This window comes from Solanum pennellii, chromosome 12, assembly GCF_001406875.1.
Source record: "Solanum pennellii chromosome 12, SPENNV200".
Lineage (NCBI taxonomy): Eukaryota > Viridiplantae > Streptophyta > Magnoliopsida > Solanales > Solanaceae > Solanum > Solanum pennellii.
The window spans coordinates 38,800,146-38,826,376 of record NC_028648.1 but is presented as its reverse complement, the minus strand read 5'-3'; the positions used below and the strand labels follow the sequence as shown (position 1 = coordinate 38,826,376).

Here is a 26,231-nt window from a genome sequence, read left to right as displayed (position 1 = left end):
TTCATTGTACATTATGCCGTATTCTTCCTTTTCTTGTATTCTTTGCCTTATTTTCTCCTTTCTTCCTCATTTTTGGTAAATGAGTCTAATTATTTTTTTTAGTTATTATTATTATATTATTACTATTATTATTATTATTATTTTCACTTGATTTCATCTTTGGTTGAGTTACTTCTTCTTCACTATTTCTTTTTTTTTCCTTCCACATTAATTCTTTCAACCCAACTTTTCGGAACATTACTCATAATAGCGAGCCTCAACTCTTGGTTTTTCCATGAGTCGAGGTACACAACACCCAAGGTTGGGTCAGGGCCAAAACGAGATTGGTTTATGCATTAGCCAACCTCAACTTATGCTTTTTCCCTAGCCTGAGGTGAACATGTCCAAGGAGGGACCAGAGCCAACAAATTATACATAGAAAAGCTGAGTTGGGGTAGAAAAGAAAGGTCCATTGTAAGATCAAATCATTTGGATAAAAAAGGTATTAATTTAATTTGGTTTTTCTTTTATTTAGGATAAAGTTTGGATAATATGAGCAAGGGCCTATGATCCTTTCCTAATTGTCTAACACAGATTACTTTTTGCAGGACTAACCGGGCAAGTTCTAGAAAGGTACCAACAGTTGACTACTCAACTTCCCTCACACTCTCTTAACACCACATTACCCTACCAGATTATCAGACACCTAGTTCGAGTGTTTGATTGAGGGTCATGTAATGGTGTATCTCTATGTCATGCTTAGAGCCAACAGATTCAACATTCACAATGCCTAATCAAGAAAGAATTCTCTTTAGAAAGGGATATCATTGTATTTAGCCATCATGCTTCAAATTTTGCATTCATACTTTGTAAAAGAGACTAAACTTGTCGGTTCAAGAGTAAAATAATCAGTCTCTTGGGGCAAAAGAACACAGGCAAGAAAACCCAAATAGAGGATCGTGAGTTGGGCTACTCAGACTTCACCATAACAATCACTTTCCATTTACCCCACCCCCAACAAGAAATAATGCAATTATCCTCAATGCATAAGAAATAGAAAACAAGGTGGTAGGTGAAGTAAACTTGAGGCGCATAGCGCTGAAGATCAACAAGATGGCAGGTCTGGTTGCCCAAAACCCGCTGCATCAGTAGTAGGGAGACCACCAGTAGTGTACGCAGCAACTCAACACCCTAAGTTATGCTCCTCACAATAGTCTCCATAGGGAGCTAGACGCCCCAGCATCCAACTCACGCTCCTCATCTGCCAGGCCTCCTTATCTACCAAAGAAGCTCTCCTCGCGGCTTAAAACTCAGTGCGCTCCTTTATCCTAGCCCAAGTCTTCTCACTCTCTCTGGACCGGTGCCTCTTGGCACGTTCACGTTGTGGGGGAGGTGGTGCATTAGAGGTAGTGAACAATGCATCAAGTATTGTATCCTCACCAGGCTCCGAAGGTGTGGCCTCAGACTCGGGCAACCCGCATATCATAAATGGCATCCATATCAGCCCTCAGACTCGCCATAGCAGCCTGGAGAGTCGTCAAATCAATAGTAGGGGATAACCGGGCGAGGACTCTCAACTCAAATGCATCGAGGTACTGGTGGACCGCCAGAATCAACCGCTCAGTTTGCTGGGAGATCTTCTTTTCAATCTTATCCTCAGACTCGGCAATGGACTTCTACATCCATGGTTGGATATGATGCAGCAATGTAGAAATCTGGGCCTATAGCTTGTGGACCCTAGCAATCGGGACCAGTGCTGCTGATGGTGTAGATCAGGAGGAACTTGATGCTCCACTAGTGCCCGGGGCAGTTTCAACCTGGGTGGTGTCGGTAGGCTCTGAAGAAGCATGATCAGCCCCTTGGGTTTGCTCTACCATATCTTAAATGTTCTCACCCAACGGATGCACCTCCATTTTTGGCCCCCTATTGGTGCCACCTCATTCACCTCATCCCCGATGAGAACGATGTCCACTGTCCCAGTAGGAGTCCGGACATAATCAATGTGCCAGATGGGCACTCCAGCAGACCTGCACAACTCTAAATCATCCAAAAAAGGGGGTAAGTTGTCGAGGCCTTAAAATCCCTCTAATAGATGACTTTCAACAACAACCTAGCAAAATCATCCTTGAACACCGCGACCATAGCAGCAACCAAGACCGCTCTATCCCATGTAAAAATGTGGTTAGTAGCTGTGGGGGATAGGTGATGGTGGACCAAGATCCAGATGAACTTGGCAGCAAATGTGAGGTTTTCCTTCTTGATAAAGCCTCTGGGCTCTAGCACCCATTCTGCACCCTCATGATCTATGGACATGTGCTGGGCGATCCACCTCTTGGAGGTATCTCTCAAATCCTTGTCTCATTGGAAATGGCCCTCTTTAATCATTTTCCAATTATAGGAAAATTTAAGGGTGAGGGGGACCCTGGTGGAATCAATATCAGCCCCGCATAAGAAACGGCGAATAGTGGGCAAAGAGATGTCCACCCAGCGGCCACAAACTCGAACATAGGTAAGTGGTACCTGTTTGGAGGGATTAGACCGCATATCCAAAGAGGCTCTGAGAGTCGCTACGTAAGAAACGTAGAATTCTCTAATCAACTCCTCAATTTAGCATCCCACGATCATAGAAATCAACTAGAGCTGATGGTAGGTGAAGAGATCAGGCATGGCAGGGACCACATATAGACTCCCTTAAGAACCCGCCACGTAATTGGTAGAGTCTTAGTCATGACGCCCTTATCATTGAGCAGCTTGGCGTCCCTATATATTATGTACTTCCCCTGTACGCACCACCAATTTTGCTGATTAACAACCAGTGAAGGATCCTCATGTGGGGGTGATGGAGCAGCCTCCAAATTCTGGGCCTCCTTAGACCTGGCAGGGTGGGTAGGTGCAACCGGAATAGTGGCACCCTCTGAACCGGAACCGGAGGCACTGGCCTCATTCGACGCTGTTGAGTGGGCTGACTCAGCATCGGGCACCACCTCAGAGCCAGACGCTCCCTCACAACCTGTGGCAGACCTAGAGGGTGTACCGGTCAGTGTGCTCTCCTCATAAGACTGGGAGGCAGTTCCTACGAAGGACGCCACATTCTTGGGCGTGCCCCGAGTGGTCCTATAAGCACGTGTCGGTGTCAAGGTTCCTGGTGGCACGTATTCTAGATCACTCTCATCTTCCGATGAGGCAAGCACCATTCGGTGTGACGATGCCACGATCTTAGATCATCCTCTAAAGTAGAATAAATTCGGCTTGGGGAACATTGGTACCTGCAAAAATGAGTTATTAGAGTCATCGGAGTTATCCTATACACACAAGAGAAACAAAAACAAAATTTAAAGCAATAAGGCACAATGAAGTGCCTAACTGCAGGACTGAACGACGGGCACTACCTACGGTCTGTCAATGAATCGACACTCCGTCGATAGGGTCTGTCAGTGGACACTTAGCATATTTTTAGAAGTTACAAGTCCACGAAGTTTGCAGTTAGATACGACGGACGTGCAGAATAGACCGTCGATGAGACGACGGACCTTAGTCCACTTCCGTCATTTGCAGTTAGAAATATTTAGAATGCAGCATAAAACTGGGTTTCAGATGCGAACGACGGACGTGCAGAACGACTCGTCGATCAATTGATGGACCGTAGTCCACTTCCATCGTCCCAGAGTTAAACAAATATAGGGTGCAGCTATCAACCGACCCCATCGATGGTACGTCTATTTACCGATGACCCGTAGATGGGGTCTCGTACTGTCGGTCAGAGAAAATTATGGAAATCCATTTTTGGGACCCCTAAAGGATAATTTTAAGCAAATTATAACACATCATGTTCATATAGCAATCAACAAACTATTTCGTCATTCCTAGGGCTTCGATTATTGCAATTTCAATCCTAGATTCTAAAAGACCATCAAGTCCTAAGTCGGAAAACCACAAAACACATAACAAAGTTAATTTTGACACTGAAACCCCAAAACCATTCGCTTTCCATCATTCAAAGGGACTAGGGACCCAATTTTAACAATTAATCATGAAATTTCGTCCCAAAGTAAAGAACCGCATACATTTTTCATCATTTTCTCATTCAAATGAATGAGAATTCACTGAGCGAATGAGAATGGCATACCTGTATATTGTAGTGGAGTGAATGGAAGGATGAATTTTGCAAGAACAACACCGAGCTTGCCTTTGAACACCGATTGGAAAAATGAAAGAAAAGGATGGGAATTTGGGAGAGAAATGTTTGGAAAACTGACAAACTTTTTGAGAAGATGGGAAATCAGAAGGGAATTATGGTAGATTTAATGTGGGAATGAGTTGGGGAGTAAGATAATAAGGGGAGGGAAACTGTTGGGGAAAATTTGAAAAGGTGGGTGTGACTGAAAGGATGTTATTTTAATATATAGCCGGTCGGGTCGCGTCAGGTCATGGGTTCTGGGTAACTAATGATTCCTCGTCGACGGACCGTAAGTCAACCGATGGTCCGTCGTCGACTGTGTCCTAACTTAGAAAAAAATTAAAAATCATACCTGGGATCCACGGACGACATCGACGGTTCGTCGATGGGGTGACGGCCCGTCAATTGGTCCATAGATCGGTGCACCAGACCAATTTCTGAAGATTTCCTTAGGTTTGGTCCCTGCACATTGAGCACCCAATAAGCCATTCTTTTTGCATTTTCCTGACACTTTTTAGACACGGACCCTAGACTACTCTCTAGCCAACACTCCAAAAGAAAAAAAATCTACATATTACATTAAGTGATAACCGAAATAATGCAACTATTCCTATAAACACAAGAAAAAAAACCTAAAATTTGCTAGAGGATACATATTGGGTTTCCTCCCCATCAGCACTTGATTAAACGTCGCAGCACGATGCAGGACTCTTAATTACTCAGACTTCATCAAGATGGTATGCCTCAACCACTTTATTCACATTTTCAACATGCCCGAGGTAGATTTTGATTCTTTGCCCATTTACCTTGAATCATATACCCTCCTTTTTCTCCAACTCAACCGCACCATTTTCTCCAACTCAACCGCACCATGAGGGAACACTTAAATGATCATGAATGGACCAGTCCATTTGGACTTGAGTTTTCTCTGAAACAAGCACAACCTAAAATTGAACAAAAGTACCAAATCCCCAACAGCAAATTCGCTCCTTTCAATCTTTTGGTCATGGTACTTCTTCATCTTTTCTTGCACTACTAGAAATTTGACTTACTGCAACGCTTATTTAGCAACGGTTATACCATCGTAGCAATAGCTAACCTATTACAACGGTTATAACCCTGGCCAAATATCCTTGAATCTAATAGAACAATTCTTAAAATAAACTGTTGCATAATCCCGATAACCGTCCCTATAGAGAAGGTATAGCAACAAGTTTTAAAACCGTTGCTATAGACAACTCTATGGCAACGGTTTTTTAGAAAAATAATTCTGAATTTTTAGCCCTAAATATTTTTCCCTCCTAAAAAAATATATTTGCCTCCAATATAAATAGTCCCTCCTAAAGAATTAATTCTTATTTATTAACTTTTTAGAAAATGTAAAGAAAAAGAATGAAATTGATTAGAAACCCTTATTTTTCAGAAATTTCATCAAAGCAATGTGAGAGAGATTTTTGTGGGTGAAGCTGCATGTGAAAGGAATTTCTTAAGATTTTGGTGAGAAAAACGAAATTTGTTGGTGAAGCTGTTGGTGAAGCTGGTTGGTGAAGCTTGTTGGTGAAGCTGTTGGTGAAGCTCGTTGGTGAAGAGCTGTCGGTGAAGTTGTTGGTGAAGCTCGTAGGTGAAGCTGTTGCTGAAGCTCGTTGTTGAAGCTCGATTCTGAAGCTGTTGCTGAAGCTCGTCGGGGAAAACAACCAGCTCGTTCTTTTTGGTGGTGTTTTTGAGGTTCGACTACGAATTCATCTTAAAGGTTAATAATATTTAAGTTTTCTATGCTAGTTCATGATTTCTAAGTCCCCATTGAATTAATTTTGAAACATGTTAAAGAATAATATATGGGTTAGTCTTAAACCTATGTTATTTGCTCCAATATAGTTAGTGTATAAACTTCCCCTGTTTGATTCTGTGATATATAAGAGAGTCAAAATCTAAAGCTCCATGTTTGTGGATGTGTAAGTATTTCTTTCTGCATTTTTTTTTGTTCCAGCTGAATTCTTCCTTAATATTCCCCATTTGATGTGAATGTGGACAAAAATTACTCCCAAATTACTTCCTACTGGTATTTGTTTCACTTTTTGTTGACTGATATGGCTTAATTTGAGAGCAAAAATGAAGAAAGTAATGTTCAAAATTTCGAGCATATGCAGACAGCAGAGTATGCTTTTCATTTGATTTTCTGTATTTAATATTTTTCTACTTTCACCTTTCCATGGCAAAGAAAATCTTATTCTTTACAACAACTGATGTACATAAGATTTGGGCAAAAAGGAGAAAAAAATAACAAAACCTTCTGTTTCTGACTGCTAACATTGTTGATTTATTACTACAGATAGACTATATAGTATATACTCACAGTTGTAAGTGTATATATATAACGACTAACGTACATAATATGAGTATATAATAAGATGTCAGCTAGACTTGCCGCGCAACTTAGCAGCTTCTGAGCTAGTTGTTGTCATGAAAGATTCTCCACAACCAGATTGTCCAGTTGCATTTGGATTAACAAATATGAACTCAGATTTGTTCATAATATCAAGTATTTCAGTTTTGATGCTTATTAGACAAATATAACGATAAACCAGGTTAATGAATAGCAATATATTGGAGTGCAACTGGGTGATGCAAGTTAGTGCTACTAGAATTCACGCAGTTAAAGTATGGCGGATCTGTTTCACAAGGACAAAGATGACAAAACTATATAGTTTTTGGACTCAATCTCGCTAATCGGTATATGAAGTTCATATTCCTCTCATTTTAAAAAGGGAAGACATGAATCATGGGTGAAGTCTGTATAATTTGAAAGAATATATTGTTATACTCATTCATAGGAACCACAGACAATGAGACGAGAGAAAGTAAAGAGAGACAATAGACTGCACTATAGCTAGACATGACAAGCAAACGAAAATCAGTAATGTAATTGCTTTTCTGTTACACCTTATTTTTCCTTAAGGTGGAGTCCTGAAAGTACATGATAGGCTAATCTAGAGAAAGTTACAACACAAGTCGCAAAGGTTATCTTCAATTTTGTTTTTGATTATTAAGAGATGTTTAAACTTGAGTATCACTGTCGTTTTACTTTGAAATACATTCGGATTCTGATATTGTCTATGTCTTTTGCTTGTTCGATTGAATGTTATCTTCCCTTATGAGTCACTGCCAGCATAAACTGTGACACATAATGCCCTATTTATTCGTTAAAGTTAATGACATTGTGTGGATTTGTGCATTTTGCGATATTGTTTTGATCATTCACGAAGCACAAATTGATTTGCTTTGTATGATTTACTTCTCACTTTACATGTTCGTTGTGTTTTATTTGGATGCAGTGTCTATAATTTAAACTGGCTATAATTGTGTTAGTCTTAGGAATTTGTGTGTCATTAATAGAAATGTGTGGAACTTGAATTTGTTTTTCAAGTTTTTAACTGCTTGCACAATTCATATTATATTGACAGTGAATGTACATTTTATTAAAAAGAGACCTTTTTAACATGTCTTTAAGCATTCCTTCTCTTCCAAAGTTTCCATATAACTATGGCTTGTATGAGCTTCATGATATGCTGCAATTTGGGGGCTTCTCTTGTTTTTTTGCAACTTAAATGGCCTGCAATAACTCCTTGCTGATATTACTGCGAAGTTCTGACTCAAACTGAGAGCTCAAACAGTCTTCTTTTTCAATCCATTCCCTAAATCTGCTTACAGAGTCTCTTTCTCTTCTCCACCATTTGATTTACTTAGCTAGACGATATTTGTTTGATTCAACAGTGTAACATAGAAAGAATATAGTCCTTGTCTTTGTGCTTCATAAAATATTGTATCCATTGTGCCACTGTTATATATACATGGCATATAGAGATAGATAGTTCAAACCAACAAGTATTTCAGCAAGAAATTAAACCTTGTCACATATCCTTTTTCTCTCTTATTGATCATTTTCATTCTTCTTCTTTTTGCAGTTTCTCTGAGCAATTTCAATATATTAGTGGACCAGCAAATCAGTAGGTTCTTATCTCTTATTAAGGTCCAACACTCCAGGTTCGTATCTCGTTTTTATGATTCTTTGAACACTTCTTCGCTATATCTCTCTTTGAGTACTTAATGTACATTCTATGAATGTGATTGAGTGCAGAAAATTTTATTGTGGACAGTAACAAACCTACTATGTGTGATTGTGGACAGTAACATACTTGCTGCTCTTATAATTCCACCAATCGGCTTCCTAAAAACACTCTAAATCTTGTGTGTGATTGTGGACAGTAACAGACCTACTGGATGTGATTCAGCTCTTTGTAATATCTTTGTAACTTTTTAGTTTCTTCTATTTTCACACAGGTCAGAATAGTCATAGCTATGAGTCAACAAGAAACTTCAAAAAGAACCAAAAAAGCCAAAAAGAAGACATTTGCTAAACCGGGATCGTTATCATTCTTGGCAAATAAGAAACGACGGTTATTGAAAACAAATGAAATTATTAAAGAAATAGAGTGCGAGAAAGGACATCTGCTCAAATTAATTGGAGGACAACAATCAGTAGCACCACAATCTGAAGCAAAAAGACAATCTGCCGAGGAGTTGCCTTTTGAAAATCAGCCTGTCGAGGAGCTGCCTGTTGTGCACCCTGTCGAGGAGCTGCCTCTTGAGCAGCCTGTCCAGGAGCTGCCTCTTGACCAGCATGGCAAAGATTTTCCTTTCGAGGATCAAGTGCAAATGAATTCTGTTACTCCTCAAACAAATGATCAACCTGAAGAACAAGGTAACATATAAGATTACAAACCTATTAAATGTATTCATAATTTTTAATTATATTTCTTTTATTTTCTTATAGCTGGAGTTCTTTCCAGTCCAAATAAAAGAGGTAGAACGCAAATGCATGATGTTCATGCCCGAAAAGAACGTAAGTTGATCATACTGAATAGTCAAAATCAACCTGTTGGTCCTACGGATGATGTTGTCATAGAGCTAAGTAGCTTCCTAGGAACATTGGCTAGAAATGCGACTCTTTGCCCATTTGATATATTGGATTGGAGGAGCATGGACACTAAAAAGGATTTGTGGGATTATACCAAGGTTTGTAGTTTACAATAATAAATTATTTGTAAAAGTATTTTACTTCTATTGGCTAATTGAATGACACAAAATTATAGGGGAAATATATTATTCCTGAAGCTGCGTACCATTGGGCTATGGTAACAATTCGAGATGCTTGGAGAAGACATAGAAGTGATTTGAAGCTTAATTATTACGATCCATATGAAAATGATGCAGTTCGAATGGCAAAAAAGCCTGGTCATATTCCAGAATGTCAATTTAGAGAGCTACTCAAATATTGGAATTCTGAAAAATTCAAGGTAAAAATGTAGTTCAGAATATCAATTTTTTTAATAAGTAGCATTTGTATTATAGCTCCAGATTTTTGCTCCCTTCCCAGCTTCTTTCCACCTAGTGACCCCCAACACTTCAAAGCTGTTAGAAAAAATACTACCTCCCTTCCCAGCTTCTATGCTTCCTCATGACTCTTCTTTCTCATAGGTGTCTTTTTAATCAGCAAGTGGATCATTATCATGCCCAAACTTGAAGCAATTAGAGCAACATTTTGGCCTGTATCTGTAATTCAGACCTTACTAGAAAGACCCATAAGGAGCAGATTGTATCTGTAATTCAGGCCTGTATCTGTATCATTTATTGTGATAGTCACATGCATTTTACAAGACACCTTAACACTATATAATGACTAATATTGACAGATTGTTATAAAGGAAAGACAGACTAATATTGACCTCGTCTAGTACACTATATAACACTAATATACCTTCGATTAACATTACTGATTCATTTCTTTGCAGAAAATGTCTGAAACAAATGCAAAGAATCGAAAAAAACTGATGAATCCACACACTGCTGGCAAAAAGAGTTTCGCTTTAGTTCGTAATAAGCTGGTGAGTTCTCTGATATATTATTTTTTAATGAAATTTTCTTTTGGATCTCTTCCAATGTGAGTTTAGTTTTTATATATATTTCAATTCGACTAGGAGAAAGATAAGGAGACAGTATCATCTAAGGATATCTTTGTGGTTACAAGAACAAGAAAACCTGGGCGATCGTACAAGGCCTCAAATGAAGATACTACTAGTAAAATTGTATGTGCCTGTCTATTTTAATTTTTTTTGTTGAGATCAATTATTTATTTCATAAGATTGTATTTGTTGGATATACTTTGGTAGGCTGAAATGGAGCAAATTGAAAAACAAATAAGCATAAATGGTGAGTATGTTGATGCATTTTCAAGCGTCATGGGTCCTGAACATCCGGGACGTCTAAGACTATATGGCGCAGGAGTTACAAAGACTACTTTGAAAAAAAAAGTTGGCAATTGGGAATCAACTTTAAGTGCAACAACTGATGGAATGCAGGAAATGCAAGAGAGGATGCAGAAAATGGAGAAACAAATGGAGGAACAAAAGAAAATTGTGCGACAAGAAGTTATTGCAGATGTTATTGCACAACTTAAGCATGCGGGATTAATTGATCCTAACATATTGGCAGCATTGTCGACTCCTTCACCAAGAGAATCTACTTCTGTTCAAGGGGCTAAACAAGGTTGGTGTCGCTAATTCTATGTTTTGATTGGTATTTGTTGTTGCTACTTGCTATAGGATTAGAATGGAATAGTACGCTATTGATCTAAGGAAGTTGGGGAAAAGTTGGGCAGTGGGTCAAGAAGCAGTAAAAAATGTAGCCTGCTCCTCTTCCCCTTGAATTCTTGAAGCACTAGAAATTATTCCTGTGAAACCATCATTGGAAAATCCATATGAAAGGGTCTCAAGTTGTGTGCTTAATGGATCACTCATTAGAGGGAAGAAACTGGACTGAAGGGGTTCCCTGTGAGAAAACACCTGATTTGACTTAAAACTGATGGGAAATGATTAACTGAAGTGGTGGTGAAGAAGCTGCCTTGATGATGATTACCAGAGGATAGGATTGTGTCATCTTGTAAAGACTGGAAATTGAGAAAATGCCCATGTGGGTAGCTCTGGAGATCACTTAAAAATGGAATCTTTAAACCATCAGATGATGAAAACAAGTTTGGGATGTCATAATTCACCTCTTGCTGTTTGTCTTGAACTCCACATTCAGAATTGGGAACACCTCTGTTTTCTTGGCTAAATTCTGGACTCTGTTCTTGATCAAATGAATACTGCATTTTTTTGGGATTTAGTTTAGTAGAGTGAAAATTATTAGGGAACTCACCAAGAGCATCAATTGCAGCTTTAGCTTCTTTAATCAGCCAATCAATAGCCTTACTTGGACGGTCATACCCAAGCCTATCTTGCACATCATAGAACTGAATTGCAGTGTTTGGTGAAAGCCTAACTCGTCGATCCTTCGGACCTTTTGCAGTTGAAACCTTACTGTGTCTGTCTTTCCTTCCCGTGGCTCGAATAATTCGGCCTCCATGGCCTTCTATAACATCTGTTTTAGCTCTCTTTGGCTTCATTCTTCTTGTCCCTTTGTTCAATTCTTGTTCGCTTACTGTGAAATTAGCCCATTTTTCTGGCTTTTTGCAGAGTGACTGTGGCATCTGCTGGTTTTGGTAGTGACTTTGAAGGTTTCCAATGTCATTTTCTTGAAAAACTTCCTCTTCCTCCTCCTCTTCTTCTTCTGATCCATCTTCTTCATCTGATACTTGAAACTGATGATTCATTGGAGGATTCAGATTGGAAGTAATCTATTCTCTCTTCCACCTTTTATCTTTTTAGTGTTGGAAACTTGATTGGCATGTACTTGATTTCCAAGTTTTAGGGTTGAACAATTCTAAAAGCTAATGCCTGCAGGTTGTAACTACATGTATACTTGTTAATTTCCAAGATTTGAGGTTTCCTAAATTATTTATATTTTTTTCTGATTGTATGTAGGTGACGAAATCGAAGAAGGCAATGAAAGCAATAGTGAAGACTTGACATAGGAGCTGAAGTATATATTGATGTAAACTTTATTGATGTTCTAGAAATCATATATTTTTGAAGATTGAAAATTCTATGGCATGTGTTTCACCTTTTTTGAATGCTTTAAAATGATTTGTACATTTTGCTTTAATTGATATTAGAATCACGGATCTTGAATTCTAATTAAGGTAATGAACATTTATTCTCGTTAACGATTTATGTGTATTTTTATGTTATAAAATTTATTCTCATGGATGATTTAGTATATAGCAGGTATATATAGCTTACTAATATTGCATTAGAATTGTTGCAAATAGCAGGTAATAACCGTTGCAATAGGCATTAAGCAACAGTTCTACAATTGTTTAAAACTGTTGCAATATCCCTTTAACAACCGTCGCAATTGAGTGAAATGGTGTGTTGAATCGAAAAAAACTGTAGCCATAGCCTTAACAGAACTGATGCATAAACCTCTATTACGACGGTTAAAAACTGTACCAATACATACATAACCGTTGGCAATTAATTCAAATGATAACCGTGGCAATAGGTCAATGTATGGCTACGGTTATATGAACTGTCGCACAGAACCGTAGCAACAGCTCTATTGCTACGCGATCTGTTGTAGCGGTTGGTGTAACCGTAGCCTTAGACCTATGGCTACGGTAAAAACGTCAATTGCAACGATAGGTGAACCGTGGCAGTAGACCAAATTTCTAGTAGTGAATTGTAGAGGGATGAACTTAAGTATGCCTTCAAGCGAACCTCATCAAGCTCATTAAACCCATACAATATCTGTTCTGATACTTCATTCCAATTCATTTCAGTCACTTCATTGCCCACATTGCCTTATCCTCTAAATCAACCGGCAAGTGACAAGTGTTCCCATATATAAGTTGGTATGGAGACATACCTATGGGAGTCTTGTATGTTGTCCGGTAGGCCCAAAGAGCATCATCAAGCCTCCTTGACCAATTCGTTCTACTAGCATTCACCATTTTCACAAGAATTTGCTTGATTTCTCTGTTTGACACCTCAACTTGCCCATTAGTCTGAGGATGGTAAGGGGTAGCTACATTGTGTAAAACCCCATATTTTTCCAACAACCCTTTGAACAACTTGTTGCAAAGTGGGATCTCCCATCACTACTAATGGCTCTAGGGGTGCCAAATCTGGAAAACATGTTCTTTTTCTAGAATGCGGTGACACTCTTCCTTGCATTGTTTGCAAGTGCTATGGCTTCCACCCATTTTGAAACATAATAAACGCCACAAGAATGTACTTCATCCCATGAGAACTCACAAAAGGGCCCATAAAGTCAATGCCCCACAAAATAAACAACAAAATGACACGAATGGGATTTGAAGGGAGCTCTTGCCTTATAGATATACCTACAACTCCTTGTCACCTATCACATGCCTTGGCGAACTCATGAGCATCTTGGTGGATAATTGGCCAATAGTAGCCAAATTGCAAGATTTTATGGACAGTACGGATACTACTATGTTGTCCACCCACTGGCGAGGAGTGGAATGCCTATAAAACACTTAACATCTCAACTTCCAGCACACAACGGCGAATAAGACCATCAACACAACTCCAATATAAATATGGCTCATCCCAAAAGAACTTTTTCACATCATGCATGATCTTTTTCCTTTGATAATAGACAAGTCTGATGGTACTATATCATTAGGAAAATAATCGCAAAATCGGTGAACCATGGAATAATGTCATGAGAAGCGGCCAAAACATGCTCATCTGGGAAAGTATCATCAATTTATGCCTTTTCACCCAACTCTCGCATAGCTTCATCTTCTATTCGCGATAAGTGATCGGCACCTTGATTTTCGGTTCCTTTTCTATCTTTCACTTCAAAGTCAAATTCTTGCAATAGTAATACCCATCTAATCAACCTTTGCATTGCATCCTTCTTTGCCATCAAATTTCTTAAAGCAAAATGATCAGTATGCACTATGACTCTTGTGCCAAGCAAATAGGAGCAAAATTTCTCGAAAGCAAAAACCACTGCAAGGAGCTCTTACTCAGTCACAATATAGTTCTTTTGAGCTTCATTAAGGGCCTTACTAGCGTAATAAATGGGGTGAAGGATTTTATCCCTTCTTTAACCCAAAACTACACCATGATCAACCCCACCAGCATCACATATCACCTCAAATGGCATACTCAGATACGAGGAAATAATAATAGGCGCAGGCACCAATTTCTCCTTCAACTTACCAAATGCTTTCAGACAAGATTCATCAAATAAAATTTACACTCTTTCTCAAGTAACTTGCACAGAGGATGTGCAATTTTTGAAAACTCCTTGATAAAACTCCGGTAGAAGCCCGAATGCCCAAGAAAACTCCTCACACCTTTGACAGACATGGGTGGAGGAACTCTCTCTATAACTTAAGCTTTGGCTCGATCAACATCTATACCCTTCTATGAGATGCGGTGACCCAATACAATACCATCTTTCACCATGAAGTGACATTTCTCCAAATTTAGTACAAGGTTGCAATCCTCACATCTCTAGAGAACCTCGGCCAAGTGACTCAAACAATGCTCAAAGGAGTTTCCAACCATTGAAAAATCATCCATAAACACCTCAATAGTGTCTTCCACCATATCGGAGAATATAGACATCATACATCTCTGAAAACTAGCTGGTGCATTACACAACCCAAAAGGCATTCTGTTGAACGCGAAAGTTCCATAATGACAAGTAAAGGTGGTTTTCTCTTGATCCTCCAGTGCAATAGAGATTTGGTTGCAACCCAGATACAAATCAAGAAAACAATACCACTCTTTCATGCAAGCCTATCAAAAATTTGATCCATGAAAGGTATCGAAAAATGTTCTTTCTCAGTCCATACATTCAACTTCCGGTAATTCAAACAAACTCTCCATTCGGTCACCGGCCTCATTGGAACAAGCTCTTTCTTCTCATTGGGAACCATATTCATTCCCCCTTTTTTGGGCACACATTGAACAGGACAAACCCATCTACTATCGGCAGTCGGATATATGACCCCGACATCCAACCACTTAATAATACCTTCTTCACTATCTCTTGCATAGGTGTATTTAACCGTATTTGATGCTTTGTACTTGGATTATGATCATGCATGACTTGGATTTTTGTGTTAACAAATACTGGGTGTAATCCCAATAATGTTCGCAATAGTCAAACCAATGGCTCGTTTTAACCTCTTCAACACCTCTACAAGACACTCCACTTACTCCACATTCAAATCGATGCAATGATAATTGGTAAAGTGTCACCTTTACCAAGAAAATATACCATAGATGAGGTGGTATCCTTGAGCTCAATTATGGGGCCTCCTCAATAGATGGTTTCGCTGGTTGAAACTCGCGATGTTTCATATTTAAATCAAATTTCTTTGGTTTGAACCGAACATAAGATCGATGAAGTGCCACAATCAATGGCCCATACTTTTCGATACAGTCACTCTCAAAATTCATGATCACTGCCTCTAGTGCCTCAACCCGAAGACTCTCAACCTTGTAGGATATTGCAGGATACCTATTGGACGTCACAACTGTGCCTTATGGACCTACAAATTTTGAAATTCGCTTCTTTTTTGGTGAACCGAAACTTCATCTTCCCTTTCTCCATATCAACCAAGGCACGACCGGTAGAAAGGAACGCCCTTCCAAGAATAATAGGCACCTCAAAGTTTACCTCACAATCAATAATCACAAAATCGGCCTCTTCACCGTTTGATCGGCCATCAGTAGGCGCATTGCAGTGGGCTTTGGGTAACCCAAACCCAACTTCTTATAAATAGAGAGAAGCATGAGATTTATGCTTTCCCAAGATCACATAATGCTTTAGCAAAGTGTAACAAGCCAATTATACATGGAATAGTGAAATCACCCGGATCTTCTTTGTTTTGAACGGGAGACCTTATAGCAATAGAACTACAGTGTTGCATCTGATCATCATCATCAAAACTAATAGATCTCTTCGTAGTGACCATATCTTTCATGAACATGGCATAACCGAACATTTGTTCTGGAGCTTCTATCAAAGGGACATTAATGGAAAGCTGTTTCAACAGAGTAATAAAACCCCGGTATTTACCATCCATCATATTTTTCACTAATCTTTGCATGAATGGAGGTGGTGGTCTAGGAATGGGAGTCAACTTTTGGGGTATCTCAGCTGCTTTCCATGAGTTGTGTACCAACTCCCCATTAACTTCCTCTACAACATCATATCCTCTAATCTTATCTTCTACGCAAGATGGCAAATAAAGGTGGTTTTCTTACCCCCTCGAGTAGTGACTGTCATACAATGTCCATCATTTTTTGGATTTTGGATGATATTGATAGGAAGAGTACCTGGTTAGCGTGGGTTCACAGTAGAAGACAATTGCGCCATTTGTGTTTCAAGATTCTTCATTGAGATTTCATGTGCATCCACCTTTTCCCCTATATTTGCTAAATCACCTCTCAACTATTTGGAGTGCTCATAACAAGCATCAAATCTCCTTATCATCTTTTGCAACATATCTTCAACTCGCGCCATACTACCTCCACCATCCGTAGGAGCAACTTCTCGATTTTTAGGTGGAACATACAGCCCACTCTGATCATTGTTGTTACCATAGTTACCCCGGTTGAAGTTTTTGTCGCGGTTGTAGTTTCCATCTCAAACATAGTGACCCTCTCAGTTGTAATTCCCATAGTTCCGACCTTGATTTTCTTAACCTTGGAACCAAGCCTCCCTATTAGAGCCTTGGGCGTTCGGTCGGAAACCCCCCGTCTGCTCATTCGCTACATAAGAGTCTTCCACATAGTAAAATTCATCTACCGGCGGTGGTGGCGTTGTCAAATAATTTACCGCATTCACTTTCTCTGCATTCCTAGTGACATGTTTCAATACTAACCAAAGCTCGGTTCTCACTTGAGCCATCTCTTCACGAATCTCATCTGCGGCTGGGTTGTGTGTAGCTTGAACTTAAAAGGTGTTTCTCCCAGTGTCCAACTTCCTATTGCTTCAAGCCTTTTTGTTTTGGGATATTTTCTCCAACTTCTATATGATCTTTTCATAAGTACACTCACCATAAGAACCACCCGCAAAGTATTGAGTACCGCCTTATTGTTAACGTCTTGCCCCCTATTGAAGTACATTTTCAATGATTAATTAATAATGCGGTGGTTTGGGACGCTTATCACGAATGAGGTGAACCTATTCCAAGAACTAGATACGGACTCCCTAGGCAATATCACAAAGTTGTTCACCTTATAGTTTAGATTTTTAGAAACTGGGTAATACCTTTCTAGGAATACATCCCTCAACTACTCCCAAGTGTAGATCGAATTATAAGGAAACTAAGTAAACCAAATTGCAGCCTCTTCTGTCAGTGAGAGAGGGAACACCCTTAATCCAATGATATCCCTGTCCAAGTCTTGCCTACCTACACAACTCTTGCACACCAACCTCAGTTTGGCGATATGAGCATGTGGATCCTTCGATTGTATCCCCAAAAACAAACTTCTAGCGGTGAGTATCTGCATCAAAATACTAGTTACAACGAATGAATTACCTTGTTTTAAAGGAGGTAGGGCAAGAAGTCCATCTGAATCGGCAATGTTAACATTGACTTTATATTACTCTTAAGGGCGTGGGGCAGGAGGTTGTCTCCTCATAGAGCCCTCACCAGGGTTCTCCACGATCACTTGGTAATCAACGGGTGGAGGAGGTTGACGGTTGATCTCATCACCAACATTAGCAAGATTGTGTGAATCATTCATTCTGCTGAGTGTAAGGTTCAGTTCTGTATCAAATGGAACCACTGGTTCTCCTCAACTCTGTGTACTTGGCATACACTAGATCTAGACTTGAAAGATACAAAAACAAAGAGAAAAAAAAGTAAAATCAGGAAATTGTTGACTAAACTTCAGTAATTTCTCTTTAAGTTAATCTAAAAGCTACTATCCCCGGCAGCGACCCCAAAATTTGATACCTCTCAAATAATACTTCCTTAAAGAAGTATAAGTGGTCGTATCATGTAAAGAACCCAATTTTTAGGTTGGGATCAATCCCACGAGGAAAATAGTTTATACTTAACTTTAATCTATGATTACGTCTATTTAGTCAACTCATTTTTGAAAATAATTAATTAAGGGGTGGGGGGGGGGTTGTGTACCAAACTGTTTAATTATTCTAAGTAAGATAACTAGCAAGTTTATAACTATGGTGTTTATCAAGTGATGAGAGAAAGTAAGGTGTAAGTGTTCCCCACAGGTTCATAACGCAGTACGACTATAATAATTCTTTCTTAGTTTCTTTCATGCAAGGTGGTAAGTTATGTATCCCCAATTCCTTGGTCCAGCAAAAAGAGAATTCCACTTTGTACCTTGGTCCGGCTACGTCTGTCTACTTTACTAAATCTTACCTTTACCTGATATTCAACAACATATTCAATGTATGGCTAAGTTACTACTTCGCACCAATTGAAACTAGCCTATTAGATAGTGTATACTAAATCTATGTTGATAATTCTTTTTTATCAACTACTTCCTTGGTCCGGCAAGTAGGAATAATGCATGATCTGACGCTTGCACTCGTTAAAAAGACTTCTAAATGAAAGAATTATCAATACATGATAGAAACTATTCTAGAATTGCTATGTAGCTAGTTTTACCTTGTTAATTACCCATGGTTTCCACAACCCTAGTTGTGGAATTAGTTACCCATGCTTAAAAATACACAACTCATAGGTTATTGAACAATAATTTATGTAGTTACTTTGTAAAGTTTGAAGAAAATTCAGAAATAACACTTGAATTAAAGAAAATATCTTGGGAATCGATTTCGTAAAGTTGAAATAATTCCCAAAATCCAATGTTCAACTTCCAATAACAAAAGTATGAAAAATAACAAAAAGTCTTTCCCCAATAACGAGGTTTTGAAACCCTATTTATAATAACAATGTTCTAAATTAGAAAGAGTTCGAAATAAGGAAAGTCTGTCCAGAAACGCGTCTTGAATTGACGACAACAGTGATGGTCCGTCGAGTAACGACGAACCGTCGACTGCCTCCGTCGGTCCACACTTAGCACCGTCTTCAAGCCTTCTACTTGCACCTTCTCTGATCCAATCAACGGACCAATAACACGGTCTGTCGATGCACATACGGTCTATCGGTTCATATCGTTGTCCCATACTTAGCAAATTCTTTAGCCTTCATTGTGGCATATGCTCTGATCCAATTGACAGACCAAAAACACCGTCCGTCGATACATCTACGGTCCTTCGATGCCTTCGTTGTTCCGTACTTAGTTTTTCTTCAACTTCGGGTACTAAGACTACTCTCTGATCTAATCCAAAATTTGCCAGGACAATCCGTCGATCAGTTGATGGACTGTCGGTCCTTCCGTAGCTCCACAGTTGGTAAGAATTCCCCGAGTTGCTTCCAGATGCTTGGACCTCCAGTCGACGACCAACACCTATGGACCGTCGATGGAACGATGTGTCATGGATAGCTTTGTGGGTCAACTCTTTTGCACAATCTTCTGCATTTCTATTTTTGCTGACTTTCCTTAAAAACACAGATAAAAACCATTCCAATTACTATGAAAAGGCCCTAGACACACAATAAACTGAAGGAAAAAGCATTCATATTACTGTGAAACCACGGTAAATCAATGTACCAAACAAGGGTTTTGTTACATATTTCCTTTCAAATAAGAGTTCGGTCGAAACATGTCTCTTTGTCTACTTCTTTGTCTGAAAACACTTTGTGGTTCCAGTAAAAGAGGGGCCAACTACAGAGATGTAATTTTTGACCGAACGTCATATTGTGTACTATTTTTTTGTTCCTTAAATATTTATTTTATGTTTAAGTTAGATATTTTAATTTTTTCTTATTTTTATTAATTTATTGTAGATTCGAAACAACAAAAATAGAATCATTTTTAAGGTAAGTTTTATTTAAATTGTTAAAAAATATATATGAAAAGTTAACAAAATATATTTTCTTATTATTTAAATGTAATAAATAAACTAGTGTTTCTTAATTATATTTTTAATTAATCATTTAGTTTTTTAATTTGTTCTAGATAATTAATATTTATTATTTATAATTTTGATCTATTTAATTTATAAGAATATTATCCATTATCAACACATCTACCCACAACCCCACTATCACTTCCCACACCCTCACATTATCTTCTCCAATCACCCTCACACACACATACACTCCTACACTCTATATTTATTCATAGAGAAAAAAAATAGAAGAGACATTTTCAGCAAAAACACACAAAAATAAAAGAGAGGAGAAGAATCTAAAAACACAAGATAGAAAAATGAGAAAAAAGAAAAAGACATCAAACAATAAAAAAAACATTTCATTTCCTATCAAGAACACAACAAAAAATACAAATATTTGTGGGTATTCAACTTTAACTTATCTCTTTTAATTTATCTATGAAATGTGATGTAATTTTATGGATTTTTTAGTATATAGTTTTGTTTAATTTATAATTTAATTTAAATAAAAATATAAAATTGAATATATTTTTTGTTATTTATTGTTGTACAATTTTGATGCTTTGAATAAGTTTATAGTTAATGTCATGTAGAATCTCTTTAAATATAAAAAATTAATTAAGAAGTTAGAGTTAGTACTTTGAGTTTTGAAAAAAATGCTAGTTTTGAATAGCTTTAGAAGTCAGTTTTGAATAGGTTGGAAGTCAAACATCAAAGAACGACCAAGACATTCAAAAACTAGAAGTATGTGTGCTAGTGTACTTTTGCATGTTTTATGTGTTGTTTGGTATTGAAAATGATAGGAGGGACCCTAGAAACTAGATTATCATGTTTAGTGTGGAAACGTCCAGGTACGACCGTCACAATCGGGGAGCCCCCTTAGACGTAAACAACGTCATTTTCTTCGGAGAGAACGAAGACTAGCCTCTTAGCATTCATCATTACATTTCATAGGATAAAGAGTACAGAAATTTATAACATTTATATATTGAGCTTTACTTAGACCTCTCGCATACTACTTATTTCGTTTACTTAGAATTCTCACATACGAAGCTTACATAGGATTCTCGGTTAGACAATGCACATAACATATAAGAATTTAGTCTAATATATTGTATCACATAAAAACCATCTAAATGAAATCGAATCATTTGGGCATAGACCTCAAACAAATTTATAATTTCTAATTAGAGCATACAACAATATCATCAACAATAAGAGAAAAAGAAATGTGTTTTACACTATAGAAAATCTGACTAACTTAGATAGAGGGATCAATCCTCGAATATTTAGGACTCACCGATAAACTTGGGGAAAGGAGTCAATGTTTCCTTGTAATTGGCCTGGACACTTAAACCTCAATGGCCCGAACCTTCATTGTTTGGAAAAAAGGGAATGCAATATGGATTAGTACATCCACTTGTACCAAGTATGGAAAAATATGCAGATATGACATTGAAATAATGCTTAAAGGGACATTTGGTTAACCATCTTGCAAAATCACTTTTAAAAAGCTTTCATGCACAATTAGGAACACAAATAAATCATTAGTCACAACATCACTCAATGAAAGTCCATATCCCACAAAAAGCCAATATCATGATAAAGTCAAGTCAACATGAATACTTCCTCATAAGGTCATATCACATTGATACTAGCATAACAAGATCATAGAATCAACAACTCAAACATCATAACGAAACATGTAAAAGAGTTCATCGCATCACATCAAATAAGACACTCATCCATAACAACTTCCCAAGCCTACAAGTGCAATATCTATTTGAAATCAAATAACCCCACATAATAAAGCAACAAACGAAATAGATCATAAATAGTGCCTAACTTCATTTAACATAGTATCATGAGTAATCAGCGTATATATCAATATAGACCAATAACATTTTTGTAGGTGAAAGTAACTTTTTATAGGGTCATCAACATATAATGTCATCATTTGCATATCATTTATGTCATAAAAGCTTAAGAACATCCTTCTAAGATTTCTCTCAAGATCAACTACAACAATGCATAGGTAGAGTTTCATACCGCTACCTACACTAATAAGAACTCCTTAAGTCATCCTAGTTAGAGTTCACATTATTACATTCATTTTACAATGTAGAACAATTGTCTTAACTAACAAAGACCATGTGAGCTAAACATGGAATTTGGTGTCATGAAACGCTACACCAAAAGAAGGTGGTCTACTTGACAAGGTAGGACAAAAACATTAACATAGAATTCTAGGTTGATGAACTAGCTAGTCTTCCTATGGAGGCAACATAGTTAAGGAACTAGGAGATATGTCTTGAACCCTCTACTAGCACATTATCAATTGAATCCCTCATCTCATGAGAATATTTGGTGAATCTCCCTTCTAGGGGACGTAAACACCTCTCATAGTCAAGTTAACTCGGTGCTAAGTTAAACTCCCTGTTTTTAAATTCCATTAATTCATACTTTAACATTCATAGCACAATTTAGGTCATTGGAGACTAACCCTCTTGTATAATATATTGTTTAGGTCATAAGTTGTAGAATGAGACCGTCTTTTCATAACACACCATCATTAGTGAGACTAACAGATAATCATCTTATCATCTAAGGAACACAAGAGAAATCATCTTCAAACTTTCATTAACATAGCCTAAAAATGATCTCACATTCAAAATAAAAACATCATGACATTATCATAGTCATCATATCATATCTTCCTAATTTAATCGCATATAATACTTCAATTGTATCACATCGTCACCAATTACAATCCACCAATATTGAAGTAAAGAGTAGGGAATCATAGTGTCTTACCAAATAACATCATAGCCTTCAGCAAGAATCTAACCCTCAGTTCATCATATTTATCCAATAACTCACTCATCATCATCATAATATAATAAATTCAACAATGACATAACCAAATTAAGAAATCCTAATCTTCTTCAAGTCCTATTCATGACTAGGGTTAAGGTAAAGGATCCAATTCATCACAAACTACGCGAATAACCAAAATCAACACTAATTATACTATAAACACTCATATTCTATCATTAACTATCAAATAAAATCAATAACAATTCAATTTGAAATATACATTTCGGAATAAGAAGGAAACCCATGTTTTTGTCAACCTTTGAAATTAATTTGAAGGAGCCTCTTGGGGAAAGAGATCCCAAGAGTGAAGAGTTATAGTAAATTAACCATAATTGAACCTTAGTCTTCAATGGTGTTCTTTGGGGAATGTGAGAGAAAGTAGAGAGAAGGTTGAGAGATTTGAGTTTTGGAATCGTGGGGTGTAGGGTTAGTTTAATTAGGTTTACATCATATGTAGCCCCTTAACAAATTTAATTAGAAACACCTTAACCCTTAATTAACCAACTATTAATTAATGGAAATACTTTCAAATTAGGAAGTTAAAATAGGCCAGGACCTACGAGACCTCGACCTACAGTCCGTAGGTCAAACAACGGCACCGTCATGTGCAACCGTCGATTGTGACAAAGACTAGATATTTTGGAGATTATTGGAAAATTGTAAATTTTGAAGGATAAAGGCATTGATGGAGTGCCGATCAATCGACAACTCTTCACTTGGATCGTCGATGCGCACTTTCCAAAGTTGTAGATTTGGGACAAATACAAGGGTCCTCTCTAAGGACCCTCAGTGTGGTCCTTGTGGAGCCGTACCCGGACGTTTCGACCCTACACACACTATAATATATGTTTAACACATTTCGACCAATTTTTCAATGAATTACAACTCTTAAAACCCCATGAAACAAGCCAAGGCACAGTAGTGTACATTTTGATAATTTACTGCACATCATGGATGTTTCTTGATGTTTTGACTCAAACACTTCCTAAATGTTTTAAGTACCTTATTTTATGTATTAAAAGAGTGTTCTAAGTCTTTGCTCTTCAAGTGAGTCTGTAGATTCAGTTTTGGATTTCCGAAGTGTTACATTATCACCTCTTTAGAAACGTTCGTCCCCGAATAACACTAATATCTTTTTATAGGAAGAGGAAAACTCATGACTAGCAGCCCAAAAAACAAATACATATTAAAACATGAGTTATAAATCAAATCAACATATCAACATGGAATTTACACATATAACATCAAATCACAATTTACCACATATAAGAGTTCTACATCACAACATGGGGAATTTCCTTCTCAATATCCAAATGAGCTCAACATGATCATCAAGTCCCTTATGCTAAAACTTCTTCGAACACATTAACATGATCAATACCATTCCATGAAGGCAACAATACACAAAACACAAATAAGTTCAATTTAAGCAAAATGATATTTTCACGTGAAAACTCAATTTAGCATGAACTCTTTTATCATAATTATTTTTATTTTAGAGAAACAAGAAAAATTCAAACTTATTATTATTTTTAAAAGTATTATAACTAACCTGAAATTTGGCTAGAATTTTGAGGAAAAAGATGAGGATAATGGGACTTCATGTCGGTCTTGACCTCCCATGTTGCTCCCTCAACTAGGTGGTGTAATGACCCGGACCCAAAAGGTCATTTTTGATAATTCCGAATAGTTATAACTATAGTCAATTAATTTGTGGATAATTTGGTTATTTTTAATAATAATGTTCCAAGTCTGAAAAATTAAATAGATAAATAGGAATATTATTTTTTTAAATACATAATTAATTTAGTGAATAAAAGAAAGGCATTAGATGCAGACCCTAGATATTGTGCGACGTAAAAAAAAACAACTAAGTGCTTCAGGTAACAACTACTTAATCTCTAATTTTTTTTAGCTATATATGCATATAGTGAAATATATTAGAACATTAATTATGGTATTTTATGAGGTTGAGTGGAAAAGAAAGGTAATTACAATTTGTTGGTAAAACATTTTTGAACATTGGGGACAAGTATAAGGTGAAAATTTGAATTGATGGTCAATTGTAAGGCAATAATTATTAGGTAATTATTAAATAACGATTGAGAAGTGGTGGAAGGTAAAAGCACTGTGACGATTCGTTGTTAAGTGCATATAGTGTAAGGAAATATTAATTTTTTTTATCTTTTATCACATTACAATTAAAATTGTGGTATATTAAGATAGGCAATTAGATATCCATTTTATTATATTTATATGAAACCTATTATGGGTGTAATGTTTGGATAAAATATGACTTAACCCTAGGCTTGACATATGGAGAAAATTAAAGGAGTTGATATGGAAATTGGTGTCAAGATATAGGAACTTGATTACATGTTTGGATTATCTTTTGTGTCTAAACTAGACATATAGTGATATGGGTGTTGCAAATTTTGAAATCTTGTTGTTAATAGGTACTTGAATATATTACATTGATTAAAAAGCTTTATGCAAGGGGGAGGCTCAAATCCTAGAGTAATTGTTTGGCTATATGAAATGCGTGTATTTGTCACGACCCAAAACCGTGCCGCGACTGGCACCCACACTTACCCTCCTATGTGAGCGAACCAACCAATCTAAACCTTAACATTTCAATTTAATATCAACAGAAAGTAATGCGGAAGACTTAAACTCATTAATAAAAAGACAATTCAATAACTTCAAAAATTCAACATCTATTATTCCCCAAAATCTGGAAGTCATCACCACAAGAACATCTATGATCAAATTACTAAACTAAGAGTATTCTAAGAAACTAAAATAAACAAAAGCTAGTCCATGCCGGAACTTCAAGGCATCAAGACATGAGGAAGAAGATCCAGTCCAAGCTAGAAGCATTAGCTCACCCTGAAATCCGGTGTAATGAAGACTGGCTAGAGTTGCGGTTGAGTTGAAGACGACGGTACGTTTGCTGCACTCCACAAATAACAAAGAAAACAAATACAAGTAGGGGTCAGTACAAAACACGGGTACTGAGTAGATATCATCGGCCAACTCAAAATAGAAAACAGTATATATCAGATAATATCATAAATCAACTACAATACTCAACGTGTAGCAACAACAAGTTCTATAATCATTAATAAGCACCGCCAAGTTCACACATGAGGACTCAAGCCTCAATACCATACTCTTTTGGGAATTAGGTTCATTAGATTGAGTATATTAACAT

The 26,231-nt window shown here is 37.3% G+C and overlaps 1 protein-coding gene and 1 pseudogene across 1 annotated transcript; one reads left to right on the top strand and one right to left on the bottom strand.

Annotated features, from left to right (window-relative positions):
• The first annotated feature begins 10,008 nt into the window (after positions 1–10,008).
• Positions 10,009–12,125, top strand: LOC107007005. Its single transcript, XM_027913433.1, has 4 exons — positions 10,009–10,098; positions 10,192–10,299; positions 10,573–10,759; positions 12,076–12,125. The coding sequence occupies exons 1-4, from the start codon at positions 10,009–10,011 to the stop codon at positions 12,123–12,125; spliced, it is 435 nt and encodes a 144-aa protein (XP_027769234.1).
• LOC107006658 lies at positions 10,873–11,926 on the bottom strand (annotated as a pseudogene).
• Positions 12,126–26,231: the final 14,106 nt, after the last annotated feature.

Excerpts from the sequence above, each read along its gene's own strand:
- LOC107007005 (XM_027913433.1), top strand. The coding sequence starts at position 10,009 with ATGTCTGAAACAAATGCAAAGAATCGAAAAAAACTGATGAATCCACAC. Across the intron at positions 10,099-10,191 it reads CTTTAGTTCGTAATAAGCTG|GAGAAAGATAAGGAGACAGT; the intron begins GTGAGTTCTCTG and ends CAATTCGACTAG. Across the intron at positions 10,760-12,075 it reads TGTTCAAGGGGCTAAACAAG|GTGACGAAATCGAAGAAGGC; the intron begins GTTGGTGTCGCT and ends GATTGTATGTAG.